We start from the raw sequence: 19,421 nt of genomic DNA, 5'->3' as shown, positions 1-19,421 counted from the left end.
TGTTGTTTTAGGGTATCCACACGCTGTTTTATGGTGTCTACATGTTGTTTTAGGGTATCCACACGCTGTTTTATGGTGTCTACATGTTATTGTAGGGTATCCACACGCTGTTTTATGGTGTCTACAATGTTATTGTAGGGTATCCACACGCTGTTTTATGGTGTCTACAATGTTATTGTAGGGTATCCACACGCTGTTTTATGGTGTCTACATGTTGTTTTAGGGTATCCACACGCTGTTTTATGGTGCCTACATGTTGTTTTAGGGTATCCACACGCTGTTTTATGGTGTCTACATGTTGTTTTAGGGTATCCACACGCTGTTTTATGGTGTCTACATGTTGTTTTAGGGTATCCACACGCTGTTTTATGGTGTCTACATGTTGTTTTAGGGTATCCACACGCTGTTTTATGGTGTCTACATGTTGTTTTAGGGTATCCACACGCTGTTTTATGGTGTCTACAATGTTGTTTTAGGGTATCCACATGCTGTTTTATGGTGTCTACATGTTATTGTAGGGTATCCACACGCTGTTTTATGGTGTCTACATGTTGTTTTAGGGTATCCACACGCTGTTTTATGGTGTCTACATGTTATTGTAGGGTATCCACATGCTGTTTTATGGTGTCTACATGTTATTGTAGGGTATCCACACGCTGTTTTATGGTGTCTACATGTTGTTTTAGGGTATCCACACGCTGTTTTATGGTGTCTACATGTTGTTTTAGGGTATCCACACGCTGTTTTATGGTGTCTACATGTTGTTTTAGGGTATCCACACGCTGTTTTATGGTGTCTACATGTTGTTTTAGTGTATCCACACGCTGTTTTATGGTGTCTACATGTTGTTTTAGGGTATCCACACGCTGTTTTATGGTGTCTACATGTTGTTTTAGGGTATCCACACGCTGTTTTATGGTGTCTACATGTTGTTTTAGGGTATCCACACGCTGTTTTATGGTGTCTACATGTTGTTTTAGGGTATCCACACGCTGTTTTATGGTGTCTACATGTTATTGTAGGGTATCCACACGCTGTTTTATGGTGTCTACATGTTATTGTAGGGTATCCACACGCTGTTTTATGGTGCCTACATGTTATTGTCGGGTATCCACACGCTGTTTTATGGTGTCTACATGTTATTGTAGGGTATCCACACGCTGTTTTATGGTGCCTACATGTTATTGTCGGGTATCCACACGCTGTTTTATGGTGTCTACATGTTATTGTAGGGTATCCACACGTTGTTTTATGGTGTCTACATGTTGTTTTAGGGTATCCACACGTTGTTTTATGGTGTCTACATGTTGTTTTAGGGTATCCACACGCTGTTTTATGGTGTCTACATGTTATTGTAGGGTATCCACACGCTGTTTTATGGTGTCTACATGTTATTGTAGGGTATCCACACGCTGTTTTATGGTGTCTACATGTTGTTTTAGGGTATCCACACGCTGTTTTATGGTGTCTACATGTTATTGTAGGGTATCCACACGCTGTTTTATGGTGTCTACATGTTGTTTTAGGGTATCCACACGCTGTTTTATGGTGTCTACATGTTGTTTTAGGGTATCCACACGCTGTTTTATGGTGTCTACATGTTGTTTTAGGGTATCCACACGCTGTTTTATGGTGTCTACATGTTATTGTAGGGTATCCACACGCTGTTTTATGGTGTCTACATGTTATTGTAGGGTATCCACACGCTGTTTTATGGTGTCTACATGTTGTTTTAGGGTATCCACACGCTGTTTTATGGTGTCTACATGTTGTTTTAGGGTATCCACACGCTGTTTTATGGTGTCTACATGTTGTTTTAGGGTATCCACACGCTGTTTTATGGTGTCTACATGTTGTTTTAGGGTATCCACACGCTGTTTTATGGTGTCTACATGTTGTTTTAGGGTATCCACACGCTGTTTTATGGTGTCTACATGTTGTTTTAGGGTATCCACACGCTGTTTTATGGTGTCTACATGTTATTGTAGGGTATCCACACGCTGTTTTATGGTGTCTACATGTTATTGTAGGGTATCCACACGCTGTTTTATGGTGTCTACATGTTGTTTTAGGGTATCCACACGCTGTTTTATGGTGTCTACATGTTGTTTTAGGGTATCCACACGCTGTTTTATGGTGTCTACATGTTGTTTTAGGGTATCCACACGCTGTTTTATGGTGTCTACATGTTGTTTTAGGGTATCCACACGCTGTTTTATGGTGTCTACATGTTGTTTTAGGGTATCCACACGCTGTTTTATGGTGTCTACATGTTATTGTAGGGTATCCACACGCTGTTTTATGGTGTCTACATGTTATTGTAGGGTATCCACACGCTGTTTTATGGTGTCTACATGTTATTGTAGGGTATCCACACGCTGTTTTATGGTGTCTACATGTTGTTTTAGGGTATCCACACGCTGTTTTATGGTGTCTACATGTTGTTTTAGGGTATCCACACGCTGTTTTATGGTGTCTACATGTTGTTTTAGGGTATCCACACGCTGTTTTATGGTGTCTACATGTTGTTTTAGGGTATCCACACGCTGTTTTATGGTGTCTACATGTTGTTTTAGGGTATCCACACGCTGTTTTATGGTGTCTACATGTTGTTTTAGGGTATCCACACGCTGTTTTATGGTGTCTACATGTTGTTTTAGGGTATCCACACGCTGTTGAACATTGTGGGTTTGCAGAACGTGTGGGGACACTTGCTGGCTGCCCCCAGCACGTACTGAGACTGTGTTGGCTGTTGAGGTAAATGCCTGTTTTGCTGTACGTCGGAATAACAAGGAAATACCAGCAGCTGGTTCAGCACCTACCCTGGAGGCCCTTCAGCAGAATGGCCACCCCACTGCGGTAACAGTTCAAGGCCGCTTCATACTCCTGGGCCGCTTCCCGCTCCAGAGCCTGTTTGATGCAGGCCGCAGCCGCGCTCAGGTAGTCGGTCCCCTCCAGCTCGTCCGTCCCCAGCGGGTGCTCGCTGTCCGGCGACGACACCCTCAGGGTGAGCAGTCTGGCCTCCAGGTCCTCAGGGTCAGTGGGCTCCTCCGCCCGGCCGCTGGGGACTGAGAGCGCCTCCAGGTTACTCTGCCGAGCGCAGGCCGGTGCGGCCTCTGTAACAGCAGTCACAGGGTCAGGTAGAATACAGGCCCTCCAGCCCATGCTGACTAACATTCCCGTCCTGTGCTCGGCCCGTAAACCTTTCAACCTCAGAGTGAGAGAGAAATTGCCTTTCAACTCACGAGAGAGCAGAGGCCATCAACATTTTGCTGCTGATGTTTCTGTCGCAGGCAATTCCTTTTTCACGAGGTCAAGTTGTTAGCTCAACACTCATCCTAGCATGGATAGAAACTGGCCGGATTCAAACTCGGGACCTTCTGCCCCAAAGTCCAGTGCTGATGTCACTACGCCAGAGTGGTATGAAGAACACCTCATATTCCATCTGGGCAGCCTCCCACCTGATGGCAAGACCATCGATTTCTCCTTCTGGTAAAAAAAATTCCCTCCCCCTCCTCTCTTCTTCTGTGTCAACTCCCTCCTCCTTCCCTTTCTCCCGCGGTCCACTCTCCTCTCCTATCAGATTCCTTCCTCTTGAAACACCGACAATGTAAGTAGCTGAAGTTCTAAAATGCTTCAGAGTAAAGGATGATGGAGGCTGCTTTCCTGGAACACTGCTCCATGCAGATGCGCTCAATAGTCGGGAACCCTGTAACCATGATGGACCGGACCATATCCACATGATAAGTAAATCTGGATCTGAATCCCTACCCACTCCCTGATGGTAGTGACCCCTCCGGGCAAGGGGTAACAACCTACCTTCCTTGGCACATGGGTCAAAGAGTGCCAGTTCACTGTCAGGCAGGGAGGACCCGTCCTGCAGCGGCCCCTCATCACCGTCTGCCTCCTTCCCAACGTCAGTCAGGGAATGGGCATCATCCTCCTCCGCCCACCCAGCGTCCGGCTCACCTGTGACAGAAAGAATCTCAGTCACGAGCGCGAGAGCTTTGCCACGGAGCTGTGGGAGAAGGGGGCACTGTGTACTGCCCACCACCGTTCCCCCTGAGGCTTCTCTGACAGCGCTGTGGACTGACCGTTGCTCCGAGTGGGAAAAGTTTACACGGTCCGAAAACTGCATGGCACTAACGCAGAGAGTGGTGAGTGCGTGGAATGGGCTGCCGGCAACGGTGGTGGAGGCGGATACGATAGGGTCTATTCAGAGACTCCTGGATAGGTACATGGAGCTTATAAAAACAGAGGGCTATGGGTAACCCTGGGTAATTTCTAAGGTGAGGACATGTTCGGCACAGCATGGTGGGCGGAAGAGCCTGTATTGTGCTGTAGGTTTTCTATGTTTCGAAAGCCCATCCCATAAACCACAGTGTACACCGAGAAACCCAGTTCATAGCTACACAGCAGAAAGGCCCTTCAGCACAACTCCTTCGTGCTAGCCTTCCTGAGCTAGTCACATCAGCCTGATTTTGTCCCTTTTCCATCGAGGAGTTAGACGGAAGTGCCCAGCCTGCAACGTGACAAGCTTCGATAAGCTCATCCCCTAGTTTCCTTCACTCCAGGGAAAAGAGAACCAGTCAGTCCAGACTCATGTTATAATTCAAACATCCTCCAGACCCGGTAACGACCGCGCGAGCCTATACAGCACCTTTAGTCACACCGTGTCCTGACCTGCTCTCCCACATGGAGTCCTTACTGTCCCTGTGTCACACCGTGTCCTGGTCTCCCACACTCAGTCCTCACTGTCCACGTGTCACACCGTCTCCCGGTCTCCCACACTCAGTCCTCACTGTCCACGTGTCACACCGTCTCCCGGTCTCCCACACTCAGTCCTCACTGTCCCCGTGTCACACCGTGTCCTGGTCTCCCACACTCAATCCTCACTATCCCCGTGTCACACCGTGTCCCGGTCTCCCACACTCAGTCCTCACTGTCCACGTGTCACACCGTGTCCCGGTCTCCCACACTCAGTCCTCACTGTCCCCGTGTCACACCGTGTCCTGGTCTCTCACACTCAGTCCTCACTGTCCACGTGTCACACCGTGTCCTGGTCTCCCACACTCAGTCCTCACTGTCCCCGTGTCACACCGTGTCCCACTCTCTCACACTCCGTCCTCACTGTCCCCGTGTCACACCGTGTCCTGGTCTCCCACACTCAGTCCTCACTGTCCCTGTGTCACACCGTGTCCTGGTCTCCCACACTCAGTCCTCACTGTCCCTGTGTCACACCGTGTCCTGGTCTCCCAAACTCAGTCCTCACTGTCCCCGTGTCACACCGTGTCCTGGTCTCCCACACTCAGTCCTCACTGTCCCTGTGTCACACCGTGTCCTGGTCTCCCACACTCAGTCCTCACTGTCCCTGTGTCACACCGTGTCCTGGTCTCACACACTCAGTCCTCACTGTCCACGTGTCACACAGTGTCCCACTCTCTCACACTCCGTCCTCACTGTCCCCGTGTCACACCGTGTCCTGGTCTCCCACACTCATTCCTCACTGTCCACGTGTCACACCGTGTCCGCTCTCCCACACTCAGTACTCACTGTCCCCGTGTCACACCGTGTCCTGGTCTCCCACACTCAGTCCTCACTGTCCACGTGTCACACCGTATCCCGGTCTCCCACACTCAGTCCTCACTGTCCCCGTGTCACACCGTGTCCTGGTCTCCCACACTCAGTCCTCACTGTCCCCGTGTCACACCGCGTCCTGGTCTCCCACACTCAGTCCTCACTGTCCCCGTGTCACACTGTGTCCTGGTCTCCCACACTCATTCCTCACTGTCCCTGTGTCACACCGTGCCCCACACTCCCACACTCAGTCCTCACTGTCCACGTGTCACACCGTGTCCCGGAATCCCACACTCAGTCCTCACTGTCCCCGTGTCACACCGTGTCCTGGTCTCCCACACTCAGTCTTCACTGTCCCTGTGTCACACCGTGTCCCACTCTCCCACACTCAGTCCTCACTGTCCACGTGTCACAACGTGTCCCGGTCTCCCACACTCATTCCTCACTGTCCCCGTGTCACACCGTGTCCTGGTCTCCCACACTCAGTCTTCACTGACCCGTGTCACACCGTGTCCTGGTCTCCCACACTCAGTCCTCACTGTCCCCGTGTCACACCGTATCCTGGTCTCCCACACTCAGTCCTCACTGTCCACGTGTCACACCGTGTCCTGGTCTCTCACACTCAGTCCTCACTGTCCACGTGTCACACCGTGTCCTGGTCTCCCACACGGAGTCCTCACTGTCCCCGTGTCACACCGTGTCCCACTCTCTCACACTCCGTCCTCACTGTCCCCGTGTCACACCGTGTCCTGGTCTCCCACACTCAGTCCTCACTGTCCACGTGTCACACCGTGTCCCACTCTCTCACACTCCGTCCTCACTGTCCCCGTGTCACACCGTGTCCTGGTCTCCCACACTCATTCCTCACTGTCCACGTGTCACACCGTGTCCGCTCTACAAACTCAGTACTCACTGTCCCCGTGTCACACCGTGTCCTGGTCTCACACACTCAGTCCTCACTGTCCACGTGTCACACCGTATCCCGGTCTCCCACACTCAGTCCTCACTGTCCCCGTGTCACACCGTGTCCTGGTCTCCCACACTCAGTCCTCACTGTCCCCGTGTCACACCGTGTCCTGGTCTCCCACACTCAGTCCTCACTGTCCCCGTGTCACACCGTGTCCTGGTCTCCCACACTCATTCCTCACTGTCCCTGTGTCACACCGTGCCCCACACTCCCACACTCAGTCCTCACTGTCCACGTGTCACACCGTGTCCCGGAATCCCACACTCAGTCCTCACTGTCCCCGTATCACACCGTGTCCTGGTCTCCCACACTCAGTCTTCACTGTCCCTGTGTCACACCGTGTCCCACTCTCCCACACTCAGTCCTCACTGTCCACGTGTCACAACGTGTCCCGGTCTCCCACACTCATTCCTCACTGTCCCCGTGTCACACCGTGTCCTGGTCTCCCACACTCAGTCCTCACTGTCCCCGTGTCACACCGTGTCCTGGTCTCCCACACTCAGTCCTCAGTGTCCCCGTGACACACCGTGTCCTGGTCTCCCACACTCAGTCCTCAGTGTCCCCGTGTCACATCGTGTCCCACTCTCCCACACTCAGTCCTCACTGTCCCCGTGTCACACCGTGTCCCACTCTCCCACACTCAGTCCTCAGTGTCCACGTGTCACACCGTGTCCTGGTCTCCCACACTCAGTCCTCACTGTCCCCGTGTCACACCGTGTCCTGGTCTCCCACACTCTGTCCTCACTGTCCCCGTGTCACACTGTGTCCTGGTCTCTCACACTCAGTCCTCACTGTCCCCGTGTCACACCGTGTCCTGGTCTCTCACACTCAGTCCTCACTGTACCCGTGTCACACCGTGTCCTGGTCTCCCACACTCAGTCCTCACTGTCCCCGTGTCGCACCGTGTCCTGGACTCCCACACTCATTCCTCACTGTCCACGTGTCACACCGTGTCCTGGTCTCCCACACTCATTCCTCACTGTCCACGTGTCACACCGTGTCCTGGTCTCCCACACTCTATCCTCACTGTCCCCATGTCACACCGTGTCCCGCTCCCCCACACTCAGTCCTCACTGTCCACGTGTCACACCGTGTCCTGGTCTCCCACACTCAGTCCTCACTGTCCGCGTGTCACACCGTGTCCTGGTCTCCCACACTCATTCCTCACTGTCCACGTGTCACACCGTGTCCTGGTCTCCCACACTCTATCCTCACTGTCACCGTGTCACACCGTGTCCTGGTCTCCCACACTCTGTCCTCACTGTCCACGTGTCACACCGTGTCCTGGTCTCCCACACTCAGTCCTCACTGTCCCCGTGCCACACCGTGTCCGCTCTCCCACACTCAGTCCTCACTGTCCCTGTGTCACACCGTGTCCTGGTCTCCCACACTCAGTCCTCACTGTCCCTGTGTCACACCGTGTCCTGGTCTCCCACACTCAGTCCTCACTGTCCCCATGTCACACCGTGTCCCGCTCTCCCACACTCAGTCCTCACTGTCCACGTGTTACACTGTGTCCTGGTCTCCCACACTCAGTCCTCAGTGTCCCCGTGTCACACCGTGTCCCGCTCTACCACACTCAGTCCTCACTGTCCACGTGTTACACTGTGTCCTGGTCTCCCACACTCAGTCCTCACTGTCCACGTGTCACACCGTGTCCTAGTCTCTCACACTCTGTCCTCACTGACCCCGTGTCACACCGTGTCCTGGTCTCCCACACTCAGTCCTCACTGTCCCCGTGTCACACCGTATCCCGGTCTCCCACACTCAGTCCTCACTGTCCCCATATCACACCGTGTCCTGGTCTCCCACACTCAGTCCTCACTGTCCCCATGTCACACCGTATCCCGGTCTCCCACACTCAGTCCTCACTGTCCCCATGTCACACCGTATCCCGGTCTCCCACACTCAGTCCTCACTGTCCACGTGTCGCACCGTGTCCTGGTCTCCCACACTCATTCCTCACTGTCCACGTGTCACACCGTGTCCCGCTCTCCCACACTCAGTCCTCACAGTCCACGCATCACACTGTGTCCTGGTCTCCCACACTCAGTCCTCACTGTCCACGTGTCACACCGTGTCCTGGTCTCCCACACTCAGTCCTCACTGTCCCGGTTTCACACCGTTTCCTGGTCTCCCACACTCATTCCTCACTGTCCCTGTGTCACACCGTGCCTTGTCTCCCACACTCAGTCCTCACTGTCCCCGTGTCACACCGTGTCCTGGTCTCCCACACTCAGTCCTCACTGTCCCCGTGTCACACCGTGTCCTGGTCTCCCACACTCAGTCCTCACTGTCCCCGTGTCACACCGTGTCCTGGTCTCCCACACTCATTCCTCACTGTCCCTGTGTCACACCGTGCCCCACACTCCCACACTCAGTCCTCACTGTCCACGTGTCACACCGTGTCCCGGAATCCCACACTCAGTCCTCACTGTCCCCGTGTCACACCGTGTCCTGGTCTCCCACACTCAGTCCTCACTGTCCCTGTGTCACACCGTGTCCTACTCTCTCACACTCAGTCCTCACTGTCCACGTGTCACACCGTGTACCGCTCTCCCACACTCATTCCTCACTGTCCACGTGTCACACCGTGTCCTGGTCTCCCACACTCAGTCCTCACTGTCCCCGTGTCACACCGTGTCCTGGTCTCCCACACTCAGTCCTCACTGTCCACGTGTCACACCGTGTCCTGGTCTCCCACACTCAGTCCTCACTGTCCCTGTGTCACACCGTGTCCTACTCTCTCACACTCAGTCCTCACTGTCCACGTGTCACACCGTGTCCCACTCTCCCACACTCAGTCCTCACTGTCCACGTGTCACACCGTGTCCCACTCTCCCACACTCAGTCCTCACTGTCCACGTGTCACACCGTGTCCTGGTCTCCCACACTCAGTCCTTAGTGTCCCCGTGTCACACCGTGTCCCACTCTCCCACACTCAGTCCTCACTGTCCACGTGTCACACCGTGTCCTGCTCTCCCACACTCAGTCCTCACTGTCCCCGTGTCACACCGTGTCCCGGTCTCCCACACTCAGTCCTCACTGTCCCCGTGTCACACCGTGTCCCGGTCTCCCACACTCAGTCCTCACTGTCCCCGTGTCACACCGTGTCCCGGTCTCCCACACTCAGTCCTCACTGTCCCCGTGTCACACCGTGTCCTGGTCTCCCACACTCAGTCCTCACTGTCCCCGTGTCACACCGTGTCCTCGTCTCCCAAACTCTGTCCTCACTGTCCCCGTGTCACACCGTGTCCTGGTCTCCCACACTCAGTCCTCACTGTCCCCGTGTCACACCGTGTCCTGGTCTCCCACACTCAGTCCTCACTGTCCACGTGTCACACCGTGTCCTGGTCTCCCACACTCAGTCCTCACTGTCCCTGTGTCACACCGTGTCCTACTCTCTCACACTCAGTCCTCACTGTCCACGTGTCACACCGTGTACCGCTCTCCCACACTCTATCCTCACTGTCACCGTGTCACACCGTGTCCTGGTCTCCCACACTCTGTCCTCACTGTCCACGTGTCACACCGTGTCCTGGTCTCCCACACTCTATCCTCACTGTCACCGTGTCACACCGTGTCCTGGTCTCCCACACTCTGTCCTCACTGTCCACGTGTCACACCGTGTCCTGGTCTCCCACACTCAGTCCTCACTGTCCCCGTGCCACACCGTGTCCGCTCTCCCACACTCAGTCCTCACTGTCCCTGTGTCACACCGTGTCCTGGTCTCACACACTCAGTCCTCACTGTCCCCGTGTCACACCGTGTCCTGGTCTCCCACACTCAGTCCTCACTGTCCACGTGTTACACTGTGTCCTGGTCTCCCACACTCAGTCCTCACCGTCCACGTGTCACACCGTGTCCTGGTCTCTCACACTCTGTCCTCACTGTCCCCGTGTCACACCGTGTCCTGGTCTCTCACACTCAGTCCTCACTGTCCCCGTGTCACACCGTGTCCTGGTCTCCCACACTCAGTCCTCACTGTCCCTGTGTCACACCGTATCCCGGTCTCCCACACTCAGTCCTCACTGTCCCCATGTCACACCGTGTCCTGGTCTCCCACACTCAGTCCTCACTGTCCCCATGTCACACCGTATCCCGGTCTCCCACACTCAGTCCTCACTGTCCACGTGTCACACCGTGTCCTGGTCTCCCACACTCATTCCTCACTGTCCACGTGTCACACCGTGTCCCGCTCTCCCACACTCAGTCCTCACTGTCCACGTATCACACTGTGTCCTGGTCTCCCACACACAGTCCTCACTGTCCACGTGTCACACCGTGTCCTGGTCTCCCACACTCAGTCCTCACTGTCCCCGTTTCACACCGTTTCCTGGTCTCCCACACTCATTCCTCACTGTCCACGTGTCACACCGTGTCCTGGTCTCCCACACTCAGTCCTCACTGTCCCTGTGTCACACCGTGTCCTACTCTCTCACACTCAGTCCTCACTGTCCACGTGTCACACCGTGTACCGCTCTCCCACACTCTATCCTCACTGTCACCGTGTCACACCGTGTCCTGGTCTCCCACACTCTGTCCTCACTGTCCACGTGTCACACCGTGTCCTGGTCTCCCACACTCTATCCTCACTGTCACCGTGTCACACCGTGTCCTGGTCTCCCACACTCTGTCCTCACTGTCCACGTGTCACACCGTGTCCTGGTCTCCCACACTCAGTCCTCACTGTCCCCGTGCCACACCGTGTCCGCTCTCCCACACTCAGTCCTCACTGTCCCTGTGTCACACCGTGTCCTGGTCTCACACACTCAGTCCTCACTGTCCCCGTGTCACACCGTGTCCTGGTCTCCCACACTCAGTCCTCACTGTCCACGTGTTACACTGTGTCCTGGTCTCCCACACTCAGTCCTCACCGTCCACGTGTCACACCGTGTCCTGGTCTCTCACACTCTGTCCTCACTGTCCCCGTGTCACACCGTGTCCTGGTCTCTCACACTCAGTCCTCACTGTCCCCGTGTCACACCGTGTCCTGGTCTCCCACACTCAGTCCTCACTGTCCCTGTGTCACACCGTATCCCGGTCTCCCACACTCAGTCCTCACTGTCCCCATGTCACACCGTGTCCTGGTCTCCCACACTCAGTCCTCACTGTCCCCATGTCACACCGTATCCCGGTCTCCCACACTCAGTCCTCACTGTCCACGTGTCACACCGTGTCCTGGTCTCCCACACTCATTCCTCACTGTCCACGTGTCACACCGTGTCCCGCTCTCCCACACTCAGTCCTCACTGTCCACGTATCACACTGTGTCCTGGTCTCCCACACACAGTCCTCACTGTCCACGTGTCACACCGTGTCCTGGTCTCCCACACTCAGTCCTCACTGTCCCCGTTTCACACCGTTTCCTGGTCTCCCACACTCATTCCTCACTGTCCACGTGTCACACCGTGTCCTGGTCTCCCACACTCAGTCCTCACTGTCCACGTGTCACACCGTGCCTTGTCTCCCACACTCAGTCGTCACTGTCCACGTGTCACACCGTGTCCTGGTCTCCCACACTCAGTCCTCACTGTCCCTGTGTCACACCGTGTCCTACTCTCTCACACTCAGTCCTCACTGTCCACGTGTCACACCGTGTACCGCTCTCCCACACTCATTCCTCACTGTCCACGTGTCACACCGTGTCCTGGTCTCCCACACTCAGTCCTCACTGTCCCCGTGTCACACCGTGTCCTGGTCTCCCACACTCAGTCCTCACTGTCCCTGTGTCACACCGTGTCCTACTCTCTCACACTCAGTCCTCACTGTCCACGTGTCACACCGTGTACCGCTCTCCCACACTCAGTCCTCACTGTCCCCGTGTCACACCGTGTCCTGGTCTCCCACACTCAGTCCTCACTGTCCCCGTGTCACACCGTGTCCTGGTCTCCCACACTCAGTCCTCACTGTCCCCGTGTCACACCGTGTCCGCTCTCCCACACTCAGTCCTCACTGTCGACGTGTCACAACGTGTCCCGGTCTCCCACACTCAGTCCTCACTGTCCCCGTGTCACATCGTGTCCTGGTCTCCCACACTCAGTCCTCACTGTCCCCGTGTCACACCGTGTCCTGGACTCCCACACTCAGTCCTCAGTGTCCCCGTGTCACACCGTGTCCCGCTCTCCCACACTCAGTCCTCACTGTCCCCGAGTCACACCGTGTCCCGGTCTCTCACACTCAGTCCTCACAGTCCCCGTGTCACACCGTGTCCTGGTCTCCCACACTCAGTCCTCACTGTCCCCGTGTCACACCGTGTCCTGGTCTCCCACACTCAGTCCTCACTGTCCACGTGTCACACCGTGTCCGCTCTCCCACACTCAGTCCTCACTGTCCACGTGTCACACCGTGTCCGCTCTCCCACACTCAGTCCTCACTGTCCATGTGTCACACCGTGTCCTGGTCTCTCACACTGAGTCCTCACTGTCCCCGTGTCACACTGTGTCCCGGTCTCCCACACTCAGTCCTCACTGTCCACGTGTCACACCGTGTCCTGGTCTCCCACACTCTGTCCTCACTGTCCACGTGTCACACCGTGTCCCGGTCTCCCACACTCAGTCCTCACTGTCCACGTGTGACACTGTGTCCTGGTCTCCCACACTCAGTCCTCACTGTCCCCGTGTCACACCGTGTCCTGGTCTCTCACACTGAGTCCTCACTGTCCCCGTGTCACACCGTGTCCCGGTCTCCCACACTCAGTCCTCACTGTCCACGTGTCACACCGTGTCCTGGTCTCCCACACTCAGTCCTCACTGTCCCTGTGTCACACCGTGTCCCGGTCTCCCACACTCAGTCCTCACTGTCCCCGTGTCACACCGTGTCCTGGGCTCCCACACTCAGTCCTCACTGTCCCCGTGTCACACCGTGTCCTGGTCAGCCACACTCAGTCCTCACTATCCCCGTGTTACACCGTGTCCTGGTCTCCCACACACAGTCCTCACTGTCCCCGTGTCACACCGTGTCCCACTCTCCCACACTCAGTCCTCAGTGTCCACGTGTCACACCGTGTCCTGGTCTCCCACACTCAGTCCTCACTGTCCCCGTGTCACACCGTGTCCTGGTCTCCCACACTCTGTCCTCACTGTCCCCGTGTCACACTGTGTCCTGGTCTCTCACACTCAGTCCTCACTGTCCCCGTGTCACACCGTGTCCTGGTCTCTCACACTCAGTCCTCACTGTACCCGTGTCACACCGTGTCCTGGTCTCCCACACTCAGTCCTCACTGTCCCCGTGTCGCACCGTGTCCTGGACTCCCACACTCATTCCTCACTGTCCCCGTGTCACACCGTGTCCTGGTCTCCCACACTCATTCCTCACTGTCCACGTGTCACACCGTGTCCTGGTCTCCCACACTCTATCCTCACTGTCCCCATGTCACACCGTGTCCCGCTCCCCCACACTCAGTCCTCACTGTCCACGTGTCACACCGTGTCCTGGTCTCCCACACTCAGTCCACACTGTCCCCGTGTCACACCGTGTCCTGGTCTCCCACACTCATTCCTCACTGTCCACGTGTTACACCGTGTCCTGGTCTCCCACACTCTATCCTCACTGTCACCGTGTCACACCGTGTCCTGGTCTCCCACACTCTGTCCTCACTGTCCACGTGTCACACCGTGTCCTGGTCTCCCACACTCAGTCCTCACTGTCCCCGTGCCACACCGTGTCCGCTCTCCCACACTCAGTCCTCACTGTCCCCGTGTCACACCGTGTCCTGGTCTCCCACACTCAGTCCTCACTGTCCCCATGTCACACCGTGTCAAGCTCTCCCACACTCAGTCCTCACTGTCCACGTGTTACACTGTGTCCTGGTCTCCCACACTCAGTCCTCAGTGTCCCCGTGTCACACCGTGTCCCGCTCTACCACACTCAGTCCTCACTGTCCACGTGTTACACTGTGTCCTGGTCTCCCACACTCAGTCCTCACTGTCCACGTGTCACACCGTGTCCTGGTCTCTCACACTCTGTCCTCACTGTCCCCGTGTCACACCGTGTCCTGGTCTCCCACACTCAGTCCTCACTGTCCCCGTGTCACACCGTATCCCGGTCTCCCACACTCAGTCCTCACTGTCCCCATGTCACACCGTGTCCTGGTCTCCCACACTCAGTCCTCACTGTCCCCATGTCACACCGTATCCCGGTCTCCCACACTCAGTCCTCACTGTCCACGTGTCACACCGTGTCCTGGTCTCCCACACTCATTCCTCACTGTCCACGTGTCACACCGTGTCCCGCTCTCCCACACTCAGTCCTCACTGTCCACGTATCACACTGTGTCCTGGTCTCCCACACTCAGTCCTCACTGTCCACGTGTCACACCGTGTCCTGGTCTCCCACACTCAGTCCTCACTGTCCCCGTTTCACACCGTTTCCTGGTCTCCCACACTCATTCCTCACTGTCCACGTGTCACACCGTGTCCTGGTCTCCCAAACTCAGTCCTCACTGTCCCCGTGTCACACCGTGCCTTGTCTCCCACACTCAGTCCTCACTGTCCACGTGTCACACCGTGTCCTGGTCTCCCACACTCAGTCCTCACTGTCCCTGTGTCACACCGTGTCCTACTCTCTCACACTCAGTCCTCACTGTCCACGTGTCACACCGTGTACCGCTCTCCCACACTCAGTCCTCACTGTCCCCGTGTCACACCGTGTCCTGGTCTCCCACACTCAGTCGTCACTGTCCACGTGTCACACCGTGTCCTGGTCTCCCACACTCAGTCCTCACTGTCCCTGTGTCACACCGTGTCCTACTCTCTCACACTCAGTCCTCACTGTCCACGTGTCACACCGTGTACCGCTCTCCCACACTCATTCCTCACTGTCCACGTGTCACACCGTGTCCAGGTCTCCCACACTCAGTCCTCACTGTCCCCGTGTCACACCGTGTCCTGGTCTCCCACACTCAGTCCTCACTGTCCACGTGTCACACCGTGTCCTGGTCTCCCACACTCAGTCCTCACTGTCCCTGTGTCACACCGTGTCCTACTCTCTCACACTCAGTCCTCACTGTCCACGTGTCACACCGTGTACCGCTCTCCCACACTCAGTCCTCACTGTCCCCGTGTCACACCGTGTCCTCGTCTCCCAAACTCTGTCCTCACTGTCCCCGTGTCACACCGTGTCCTGGTCTCCCACACTGAGTCCTCACTGTCCACGTGTCACACCGTGTCCTGGTCTCCCACACTCAGTCCTCACTGTCCCCGTGTCACACCGTGTCCTGGTCTCCCACACTCAGTCCTCAGTGTCCACGTGTCACACCGTGTCCTGTTCTCCCACACTCAGTCCTCACTGTCCCCGTGTCACACCGTGTCCGCTCTCCCACACTCAGTCCTCACTGTCGACGTGTCACAACATGTCCCAGTCTCCCACACTCAGTCCTCAATGTCCCCGTGTCACATCGTGTCCTGGTCTCCCACACTCAGTCCTCACTGTCCCCGTGTCACACCGTGTCCTGGACTCCCACACTTAGTCCTCAGTGTCCCCGTGTCACACCGTGTCCCACTCTCCCACACTCAGTCCTCACTGTCCCCGTGTCACACCGTGTCTCGGTCTCTCACACTCAGTCCTCACTGTCCCCGTGTCACACCGTGTCCTGGTCTCCCACACTCAGTCCTCACTGTCCCCGTGTCACACCGTGTCCTGGTCTCCCACACTCAGTCCTCACTGTCCACGTGTCACACCGTGTCCGCTCTCCCACACTCAGTCCTCACTGTCCACGTGTCACACCGTGTCCGCTCTCCCACTCTCAGTCCTCACTATCCCCGGGTCTCTCACACTCAGTCCTCACTCTCCTCGTGTCACAACGTGTCCCGGTCTCCCACACTCAGTCCTCACTGTCCATGTGTCACACCGTGTCCTGGTCTCTCACACTGAGTCCTCACTGTCCCCGTGTCACACTGTGTCCCGGTCTCCCACACTCAGTCCTCACTGTCCACGTGTCACACCGTGTCCTGGTCTCCCACACTCTGTCCTCACTGTCCACGTGTCACACCGTATCCCGGTCTCCCACACTCAGTCCTCACTGTCCACGTGTGACACTGTGTCCTGGTCTCCCACACTCAGTCCTCACTGTCCCCGTGTCACACCATGTCCTGGTCTCTCACACTGAGTCCTCACTGTCCCCATGTCACACCGTGTCCCGGTCTCCCACACTCAGTCCTCACTGTCCACGTGTCACACCGTGTCCTGGTCTCCCACACTCAGTCCTCACTGTCCCTGTGTCACACCGTGTCCCGGTCTCCCACACTCAGTCCTCACTGTCCCCGTGTCACACCGTGTCCTGGGCTCCCACACTCAGTCCTCACTGTCCCCGTGTCACACCGTGTCCTGGTCACCCACACTCAGTCCTCACTATCCCCGTGTTACACCGTGTCCTGGTCTCCCACACTCAGTCCTCACTGTCCCCGTGTCACACCGTGTCCTGGTCTCCCACACTCAGTCCTCAGTGTCCACGTGTCACACCGTGTCCCGGTCTCCCACAGTCAGTCCTCACTGTCCACGTGTCACACCGTGTCCCACTCTCCCACGCTGAGACCTCAGTGTCCACGTGTCACACCGTGTCCTGGTCTCCCACACTCAGTCCTCACTGTCCCCGTGTCACACCGTGTCCTGGTCTCCCACACTCAGACCTCACTGTACCCGTGTCACACCGTGCCCTGGTCTCCCACACTCAGTCCTCACTGTCCCCGTGTCACACCGTGTCCTGGTCTCCCACACTCAGTCGTCACTGTCCACGTGTCACAAAGTGTCCTGGTCTCCCACACTCAGTCCTCAGTGACCACGTGTCACACCGTGTCCCGGTCTCCCACACTCAGTCCTCACTGTCCCCTTGTCACACCGTGTCCTGGTCTCTCACACTCAGTCCTCACAGTCCCCGTGTCACACCGTTTCCGGGTTTCCCACACTCAGTCCTCACTGTCCCCGTGTCACACCGTGTCCCACTCTCCCACACTCAGTCCTCACTGTCCCCGTGTCACACCGTGTCCCACTCTCCCACACTCAGTCCTCACTGTCCACGTGTCACACCGTGTCCTGGTCTCCCACACTCAGTCCTTAGTGTCCCCGTGTCACACCGTGTCCCACTCTCCCACACTCAGTCCTCACTGTCCACGTGTCACACCGTGTCCTGCTCTCCAACACTCAGTCCTCACTGTCCCCGTGTCACACCGTGTCCGCTCTCCCACACTCAGTCCTCACTGTCGACGTGTCACAACATGTCCCGGTCTCCCACACTCAGTCCTCAATGTCCCCGTGTCACATCGTGTCCTGGTCTCCCACACTCAGTCCTCACTGTCCCCGTGTCACACCGTGTCCTGGACTCCCACACTTAGTCCTCAGTGTCCCCGTGTCACACCGTGTCCCGCTCTCCCACACTCAGTCCTCACTGTCCCCGTGTCACACCGTGTCTCGGTCTCTCACACTCAGTCCTCACTGTCCCCGTGTCACACCGTGTCCTGGTCTCCCACACTCAGTCCTCACTGTCCCCGTGTCACACCGTGTCCTGGTCTCCCACACTCAGTCCTCACTGTCCACGTGTCACACCGTGTCCGCTCTCCCACACTCAGTCCTCACTGTCAACGTGTCACACCGTGTCCGCTCTCCCACTCTCAGTCCTCACTATCCCCGGGTCTCTCACACTCAGTCCTCACTCTCGTGTCACAACGTGTCCCGGTCTCCCACACTCAGTCCTCACTGTCCATGTGTCACACCGTGTCCTGGTCTCTCACACTGAGTCCTCACTGTCCCCGTGTCACACTGTGTCCCGGTCTCCCACACTCAGTCCTCACTGTCCACGTGTCACACCGTGTCCTGGTCTCCCACACTCGGTCCTCACTGTCCACGTGTCACACCGTATCCCGGTCTCCCACACTCAGTCCTCACTGTCCACGTGTGACACTGTGTCCTGGTCTCCCACACTCAGTCCTCACTGTCCCCGTGTCACACCATGTCCTGGTCTCTCACACTGAGTCCTCACTGTCCCCATGTCACACCGTGTCCCGGTCTCCCACACTCAGTCCTCACTGTCCACGTGTCACACCGTGTCCTGGTCTCCCACACTCAGTCCTCACTGTCCCTGTGTCACACCGTGTCCCGGTCTCCCACACTCAGTCCTCACTGTCCCCGTGTCACACCGTGTCCTGGGCTCCCACAGTCAGTCCTCACTGTCCCCGTGTCACACCGTGTGCTGGTCACCCACACTCAGTCCTCACTATCCCCGTGTTACACCGTGTCCTGGTCTCCCACACTCAGTCCTCACTGTCCCCGTGTCACACCGTGTCCTGGTCTCCCACACTCAGTCCTCAGTGTCCACGTGTCACACCGTGTCCCGGTCTCCCACACTCAGTCCTCACTGTCCACGTGTCACACCGTGTCCCACTCTCCCACGCTGAGACCTCAGTGTCCACGTGTCACACCGTGTCCTGGTCTCCCACACTCAGTCCTCACTGTCCCCGTGTCACACCGTGTCCTGGTCTCCCACACTCAGTCCTCACTGTCCACGTGTCACACCGTGTCCTGGTCTCCCACACTCAGTCCTCACTGTACCCGTGTCACACCGTGCCCTGGTCTCCCACACTCAGTCCTCACTGTCCACGTGTCACACCGTGTCCCACTCTCCCACACTCAGTCCTCACTGTCCACATGTCACACCGTGTCCTGGTCTCTCACACTCTGTCCTCACTGTCCACGTGTCACACCGTATCCCGGTCTCCCACACTCAGTCCTCACTGTCCCCGTGTCACACCGTGTCCCACTCCCCCACACTCAGTCCTCACTGTCCACGTGTCACACCGTGTCCCACTCTCCCACACTCAGTCCTCACTGTCCACGTGTCACACCGTGTCCTGGTCTCCCACACTCAGTCCTTAGTGTCCCCGTG

General features: G+C 56.6%; 1 protein-coding gene across 2 annotated transcripts in view; it reads right to left on the bottom strand.

The window, feature by feature from the left end:
- The window catches only part of LOC132383726 (sorting nexin-15-like), a 237,046-nt gene that overhangs the window by 113,193 nt on the left and 104,432 nt on the right, over positions 1-19,421 (bottom strand). For both annotated transcript variants that reach the window (XM_059954919.1, XM_059954918.1), the window contains 2 exons: positions 3,820-3,969; positions 2,823-3,116 (listed from right to left, as the gene is read on the bottom strand). In XM_059954919.1, coding sequence (XP_059810902.1) covers positions 2,823-3,116; positions 3,820-3,969 — 444 coding nt within the window. The remainder of the gene's footprint in view (positions 1-2,822; positions 3,117-3,819; positions 3,970-19,421) is intronic.

The sequence above is a fragment of the Hypanus sabinus genome, chromosome 31 (genome assembly GCF_030144855.1).
Source record: "Hypanus sabinus isolate sHypSab1 chromosome 31, sHypSab1.hap1, whole genome shotgun sequence".
Taxonomy (NCBI): Eukaryota; Metazoa; Chordata; class Chondrichthyes; order Myliobatiformes; family Dasyatidae; genus Hypanus; species Hypanus sabinus.
Note: the sequence above shows the minus strand (reverse complement) of the source record. Positions and strands in the feature narration are given on the sequence as shown.